The sequence below is a fragment of the Triticum urartu genome, chromosome 7A (genome assembly GCF_056163025.1).
Source record: "Triticum urartu cultivar PI428250 chromosome 7A, HENAU_Tu73, whole genome shotgun sequence".
In the NCBI taxonomy this organism is placed as follows: Eukaryota; Viridiplantae; Streptophyta; class Magnoliopsida; order Poales; family Poaceae; genus Triticum; species Triticum urartu.
The window spans coordinates 344272798-344280393 of NC_141879.1; the positions used below are offsets into that span (position 1 = coordinate 344272798).

General features: G+C 43.0%; 1 protein-coding gene across 3 annotated transcripts; it reads left to right on the forward strand.

Annotated features, from left to right (window-relative positions):
- Window positions 1-1505: 1505 nt before the first annotated feature.
- On the forward strand, window positions 1506-5791 carry LOC147959554 (uncharacterized). Of its 3 annotated transcripts, XM_087534605.1 has the most exons (6): window positions 1508-2068; window positions 2622-2956; window positions 3044-3115; window positions 3691-3815; window positions 5297-5551; window positions 5646-5791. In XM_087534605.1, exons 2-6 carry the CDS (start codon window positions 2901-2903, stop codon window positions 5693-5695), a joined length of 558 nt encoding a protein of 185 aa, XP_087390731.1. In that variant the 5' UTR covers window positions 1508-2068; window positions 2622-2900; the 3' UTR covers window positions 5696-5791. The 3 variants fall into 3 exon arrangements, 1 of the variants encoding a protein (XP_087390731.1); XR_015610296.1 differs by lacking the exon at window positions 5646-5791 and having other exon boundaries at window positions 1506-2068; window positions 2622-3115; window positions 3691-3811; window positions 5297-5474; XR_015610295.1 differs by lacking the exons at window positions 3691-3815; window positions 5646-5791 and having other exon boundaries at window positions 2622-3115; window positions 5297-5552.
- Window positions 5792-7596: the final 1805 nt, after the last annotated feature.

Genomic DNA, 7596 nt, shown 5'->3' on the forward strand with positions numbered 1-7596 from the left:
AGAGGAGACTTTCCTCTTACTTCATGTGCATTGATGCATGTTGCCGCCGTGGATTTGAGAAAGTTTGTTTTGTTTTCTTTGGAATTATCCCAAGTCAACCATGCATTCGTGTGAAGTATTATGTGGTCTAGAGATTTGCAACCTTCATTCTATATGTATTCCTAGCACACCAAGCCACTGATTGATTTGTTCAAGAAGAAGAAGTTCCTTCAGAAGAGCTAATCCGGACTTATGTAAGGACCTCGATATCCTCGTTGATGGTTCCCCACCTAAACTCGGTAGTGTTTTATTATAAGACTACTACGTGGTCATGCTTGTCTGGGATAGCGTGTTCACATGTATGTAGCAGAACTAGCTCATGTTTCGGAGCTTGCTATCGTAGTTCAACTCCCGAGAATCTCGCAATGTCATCTTGTCGAATTGTGTTGCAAACTTTCTTCTGCAGACATGTTGAGTCTGAAATATTCTGTTACTAACTAGATCTGAATCTCAGGCAGATATGATGGTTGGAACATTCCCAACATTCGCATTTTGTTCCCAGCTTGCACCGTCGTTGTGCCAATTCCCATGGGCTGCTCTCTCAGTAATTGCTGTTTAGGATCATCTTCAAAAGTGGTCCTGTCGAGACCTCAATTCTAAGTCACACCGATCTAGCATGTAACAGATCATATCGCTTTGCGGCCTCACGCACGGTATTCCCACGGGTGTCGCCTTACCTGGCCCGGGACTGTTTGCGCCTTTTGGCTCACGTATATGATAGTGTCACTAGCATCCATATGACAGAGTACCCGGGCCGACATGACTAGTCGTGAACCCAAAGTGGCACTAACTTACGGGGACATGCATACATGAAACATCATCGAGCATGTCGGTCATCAGCGTGTAAATCCGGGTTGTAGCAACTGGGCTAACAGGACTCCGGGAATCCGGGCTGTAGCAGGCTAGTAGGACTCCGGAAGTCACCGCGTGACATTTCCCCGAAGGGACATACACAGGAACGATGTGAATCACATGCCAACCAGTCTAAGTGTTCCGAAGCAGTAGTGCTGGGCTAGCAAGACTTCGGTGAACCGGGTTGTAGCGGACTACCATGGCTCAGTGGAAGCACCAGACTACATTTCCCCATAAGAGAGGCTACCAGGGATAGACAACTAGGTTGTCGGATCCCACACATAGCAATACACGTCACACGTACGCATAACATGCAAGTATGTGTTGTACAACATGACATCACAACATAACTCAAACTCATTTAAACCTATAAGGATGCTAGGCGACCCTCCTCCATGGAGCTCCCTCGGATTGGCGCGACTGTGGCCATCGGATGGCTTTGACTTTTGCGGCTGGACGTTGGATCAGTTGACTGCATGGTAAAAAAATGTTACTTCTGCTTTGCTTTCACGTTTGGCTGACTTGTGGCCTTTTTACTCGTGTGATTCAGCTCGTTGCTTGTGGGTTTTTTTGAACCATGGTGTAAGCCAACCAGTACGCTACTCCTACCTGCGTGTGGTCGTGTGTGAGTCGTCCCCTGTCTCTGTGGCTGACGCGAGCGTGGGAGCCGCACGACGTGCGAGAGAGAGAGAGAGAGCGCCGCGTGCTTGAGATCTTTCAGCGTCCAATCCGTGTGCCCCTCAGCAAGCCCGCAACCGCCCTCCTCCTCCATCCTCTCGCGCTCCCCTCCCACATCTCATCCACCCCTCTTCATCTCGGACCGGATCAGAGACGTGTGGACGCGGAGGCGAGCTTCTCCGGCGGCGGCGACCTGCAGGCAAAGGGCGACGGCAGCGGCGCTGGATTTGATGCAGCGCCATGGATCGCCCCCTGCTGAGAGATGAGGATGCTGGACTGCCATCATTCCTCCTTCACTGTGCGGTGCCTCCTGCGAGTGTCACCTCGTCCCACCGGCTTCCAGCGCCGTGGATCCGCCGGGATGGAGGGCAACAAGTGAGAGGGAGCAGGAGAAGAGGTGAATCGAGGGAGTGAAAGGAGCTCACACGGGAAGGGGCGCCTCCTCCCATGACGGCACGATCAGCGGCTCTTGCTCGACCCCATGATACACAACACAGTGGTAGGCTCGACTCCCTTTCTCCCCTCTCCCAATTTCTAAATCGTTAGATCGATTCATCTTGATCTTAGACGTTAGTTAGTGATTTTGTTCTCTCCTTTCCATCTAATGATGGATTCCTTCTTCTAAGATTAGTTAGTAACTTAAGCACCAAATATGAATTTATTAGGACAAAGAAAAGAGCATATGGCAAAATTCTCTGAAATCCCTTGCTAGCATTTTTCTCTCTGAACTATTGTTGGTTGATAGACCAATGAACATCACGACTTGCACTTACATGACGCATTTTGCCTATGTTTTTGGGGTGAAATTTTGCCTTCTCTTAGGTTGTGTTCTGCCAGGTATAAGTTTGCCTGCAAATTGTTTGTGCTAATGTCTGTAAGAGCTGCTATAGTACACCTATATCCACATCGATGTAAACAAAAAACTTGGACATATATGGTACTATTTTCTACCATGGACAAAACAAATTTTCCTAGAAAGAGTTGTTGTACAGTAGACTTATATCTATGCCGGATGTTAATAATCTGTTTTGTGTTGGTCAAATTGTTTAAAGCCGGAGCTGGGTCAAGGAGCTGGCTCTGCCTTCGCCATTGCCTGAGAGAAGCAACACTGGTGTTGGGCGTTTTGTTGTATCCTTTCCATCTCATGATGTGATTCTTTCTTTAAGATGAATTAGTAACTTTGGGTGGAGGTGGCAGCACAACCTGCTGGTTGTTGTAATGCCTACCTCAAAGAGATTTAACTGCTTAGAAAATTATTTTTCTACTTGGCTGTTTTGCACATGATGAGGTATGACATGGAATGGTTGGATTTTTAGTGGTAGGTGATCCTTATGCCGGCGGTGATAGCGACCATCACTGGTATACAACAATCCAGTGATTGTCTCATGTGTGCTCCTATCCTCCCCACCTCCCCCAGATGCTTAATGTTCAGAAAACTAATGATTTGGTTCTTGGATGTTCATACATAATCTAGGTTGTTCTTGAGCTCCAAGGCTGGCCTTAGGTTAGCAATTCGGCATCGGCACACTTCGAATCTATACCCCAGGTGAATACCTTGTCTATTTGGTTTTTCTTCATGAATGCTAATAACTTGTATCGTTTCTACACTGATATATGTACTCATATCTCTTTTGAATCTGTTTAAATAAGCTGCAACTTATGTGCGAGAGGCTTGGTTAATGCAGAGATCATAGAAGCTTAATGCTGCAAATTAGGTGTAGTACAAATATGTCTTCTAATGTTCACAAGCACTCACTTATATCTTTATCAATGTACTTTAAATTCGAATTGTCTGTATATACACACCTTAAAATTAAGAAACTTTGGTCGTGCATAGAGAGTTGGGTCAGGGAAGAAATCAAAGCAGTGACGGCTCTGCACTAGCTGTGCAGGGATCGAAAGCCTATAGGTATAGCAATAAATTCCCCTTTGATGCTCAAGTTAAATTTCTTTGTCGAAGATATGGTTGGAAGTTATGTTTTTGATTTGATTCTTTAAACTATAGGCTATTTTGCGTATTAATTCTTTATATTTTCTTACTGCACATGCCTAAATCTCATGTAAGACTGAACGGTACTCTGCCATGGTTTTTAATCTCTTTATGTTTTCCTACTGCACTAGCCTAAATCGAGCTAAACCGGCACAAACTGCAGACGGCATTCCTCGAAGTTCTACCTACATCTACAACTGCACAAAAGCTTGGATCTTTGTAGTGTGTCTCCTCATCAGTAGAGATTACATAGTAGGTAGTAGGGACACCATAATATCCTATTTTCTTACTTCAGTATTTTCTTTTAGAATATATAAGTATATTTCAGTAATACGTGTCTTGTTTTACTTTGTCCGCGGTAACTGTGGATGTATTCTCGGCTTTACTGTCAGTAAAAAGAAGGCATACAAAACATTAAGTTTCTGCTCTGGTTGAATGCCTCATTTAATCGTCGCATATTTATTTCAAGTTACTCAATTCTCATCGAGCTTTCCTTATGCTTTCCATTGATAAATAAGAAATTTAATATGCAATATTTTTAATATGTGAGAAGGCGAGAGAAGAATAAAAGAGGGGTTGTCAGGTCGGACTATTTTTGCGTGTCCAGAGATGGCTGGATCCGTCAGCCGCTTTTCCAAACAGTGCAGTGCAGATTCGCTGACTGGAGCAACATCTAAACGTTCGCTACTCTAGCTTCTTTTTACATTTCTTAGTATCAACAAATAAGTTGGTCACATTATATACTTAAAGATTACAGCAGTCAGCAGGTACAAAATTCTTCGCTGACTAACATAATTAGGTATGCCGCTCATCTATGTTTTAGAAATAGATAATGGTTAATTTTTCCAATGTTGGCCCACCTGGTGAATTGAGTTGTGTCTATGAAGGGTCAGTACAGTAGTTGCTTTAAAAAAAGAGTAACGGTTTGGTTGCCAGAATGGCGGTACTGAAAAATCGTCTGTAATGGTCATCTGTGTTGTCGAGTTGGAACTTGATTCTTTTGAAGCTGGAGTAGCTAGGTTGTCTACATACATGCTGCCCACTAAATTCAGATTTCAGTATACTCTTTAGAATAGGATGGATCACTGTGCTGTCTTCAGAATTAGAGCTAGAGAGAAGGGAAGAGTTGCCACCATAGCATTTATTTGTGACCGCATGGTCCCATTGTAGATTTTCTTGAAGTACAATAGCCTCTTCTTCTTGGAAGAAATAGATTGTTGTCTGTACCTCAGGTCTAACAGGGCTTGTAAGTTAGTCGGTGTACTAATTTTGACGCTTCTTGGTCGATGTTTCGGAAGAAATGGGCTTTTGTATATTCGCACAAGCTTCCTTCGTCTATGTTATTTTCTCTCTTTAGTGTTGCTTTGATGTTCCTTTTTCACTGTTCGATGTTCTGCCTTGGGTGGCCTCTTTCATGGTTACAGCTCGATATGGCTATCTATGTATACATATGTAGGTTTTGTTTGAACTGTACTCAAATCGTGTAGATGTTTCCATATTCTTGCCTTCCTCTTTTTAACTCGTGAGATTGTTAGGTAGTTGAATATCATAGGTCTATTGGCATTCTGTTTTTGCAGTTTGAAATGAGTAATTGGTCCATTGATATTAAACTTCACAATAGGTAGTGGCAGATATGCTGGACATCTATTTTCTGGTGCAGGAATGACACTATTTCCCAAGTCCTCAACACATATATTTTTTATTAACGGAGAGGATTATTCACCTTTGCTGCTGCAGGCGTTCAAGACCTAGCGGGGCTGGGCCAACCGGTCCTTCATGTTCAAGATATGGCCCTGATGAGCCCTAACAACCCGTGCTACCGGCCGGGCACCTTCTTCCTGAGCCGGGTCCGGAACCAGACCAACAGGGACACACTGAGCGAGTACTTGTGGCATGCTGTCAAGTCGGAGGGGTGCAACCAGGCAGCTGCCGTGTGTGTCCAGGTTCATATAGTCAAGGTGTTCGCTCATCGCCCAGTACGAGTGGAAACGGGTAAGGACTACCACAGGTTATGTAGCTCATTGTTTTGATAGCTCTTAACTAAACACACATAATTTACAGGTTATTGTTTCGTAATGTGTTTCAGGCGACATGGTGACATTGCTGCAAAACAACGAGGAAGGAACATATGGTTGACACTGATGCATGTAATGGGTTATACAATATAACTTAATTTTGAATGTGTCATGTCCTATACGTATATGTTATAATTGAGCCTTTTGTCAGCCTCTACGTTATCTGAGTTTCCAAATTTTTTGCTTGCTGCGATCCTTAAATTTTCTGGTTGTTAGCAATACTAAACTTTGTCATCTTCACAAAGAGTGCAGTTCCATAGTAAGGCTGGAAACGTGATATTTTCTTATGGTAGGCGTACATTTTAACTATGGAAGTGACCTCTTTTATTTGTCTATTTGACGGTCATATGTATGAATAGTTGAAAATGGTATCCAAATGGCGCATTTTTTTGGGCAATTCCTACCATGCACCTAAATGGTTTCTAAAACTTAAAGAAATGCAAAGTGTTTCAAAACACTCCGGGTTTGAATTTGGACCTTGTGCCATTTGACTATGTTATCCCAATAATATAACAAATATGCATGCTCAAATATATGTATTTTTAAAGATAAATTATCCTTCATTTTTCATCTTAAAGGGTTTTAATTAGTATGTGAAGTGGTTGCTAAAACCAACTTCTACTAACGAAGTCAAATATTTTTAGAACACATTGGGTTTAACATGGTTGATGCGCTTGATAAAACAAAGTTACCGAAAAATGCAAACAATTTCAACGCGCACATGTTTTCAAACGGGTCTCTGCGCCATTTGGTGCAACGGGTCATCTAGTATAGATAAAGGCCCAGAAGGGCCACATAGCATTTAATACAAACGGCGGCCTCATGACCCATCATTCAGAAAATACAACCAGCGGAAGCATTACATGTCTGAGTATAGACAACTACAAAAGAAAAAGGCTGAGAAACCTGACTATCTACAAGACCCTCCCACGGGTACAAGATCGTAGCTGAGGTAACAAGCTACTCGTCGAAGTCCACGAGGAACTACTAGCACTAGTAGAAAAAGGGTCAAATGTAAAGCACATTAGTGCCGGTTTGAATTTGAGACGGCACTAATGTGTCCATTAGTGCCGGTTCCAACGGCTAGGCGGGCGGACATCATTAGTACCGGTTCGTGGCGAACCTTTAGCACCGGTTTGTGCCACGAACCGGTACTAAAGTGAGTAGTGGCAGGATGTTGTCAGTCCGGGGCCCCTCCAGCACCTTTAGTATCGGGTCGTATCACGAACCGGTATTAAAGGTCGTCCTACATACACCCTTCGTCCAACCGAGCTCGCTCTGTTCTTCCCCTTTCCCCTCTCCTCTCTGTTCTTTCCCTCTTCCTCTCAAGCTCATCACACATTTTGCCCAAAATTTGTCAAGATTTGAAGGCCCCCATCCATTCAAATGATCACAGAGGTTATCAACTTTGTCCTTTCATCTCTCATTGCTAAATTGGCTCTTGCAATGCTTTATATAGTGATTGATTTGTGAGTTTAGTAATTTGGGAGGAATTATATATGTGCTAGTATTTGATTTTTATGCAATTTGAGGTCAAAAATAACACTTAGTTTGCATATGTAGGTGTGGTTTACTTAGTGCCTTCTAAATCTCCGTCGTAACCACCGTCGATCGTTCGCAACGTCCCGTCGCCGGCACCACCTTGTGGTGAGCCTCTTGTTCATGAATGTTTTATATAAAAAATTGATGTTTGTGTGATTTGGATATATAGTTACTCGTATAATTATCTTACCCATACGTTGTTTGTTATACATAGTGCCATGGTTTTGATATCCGCCCCCGTCGGCCCTCGTCCGGGTTATGATTTGGATGTGGTATATTCTCTTTTAAAACTATTTGTTGCATTTCGTGTTTATGACAAATTATGCCCATCAAGTTGACATAGATATTTGTATGTAGGAGGTAGTTGAACCGGAAATTCCAACCGACCCTATTGTCGAGAGGTTAAATTTAGTTGAAAGA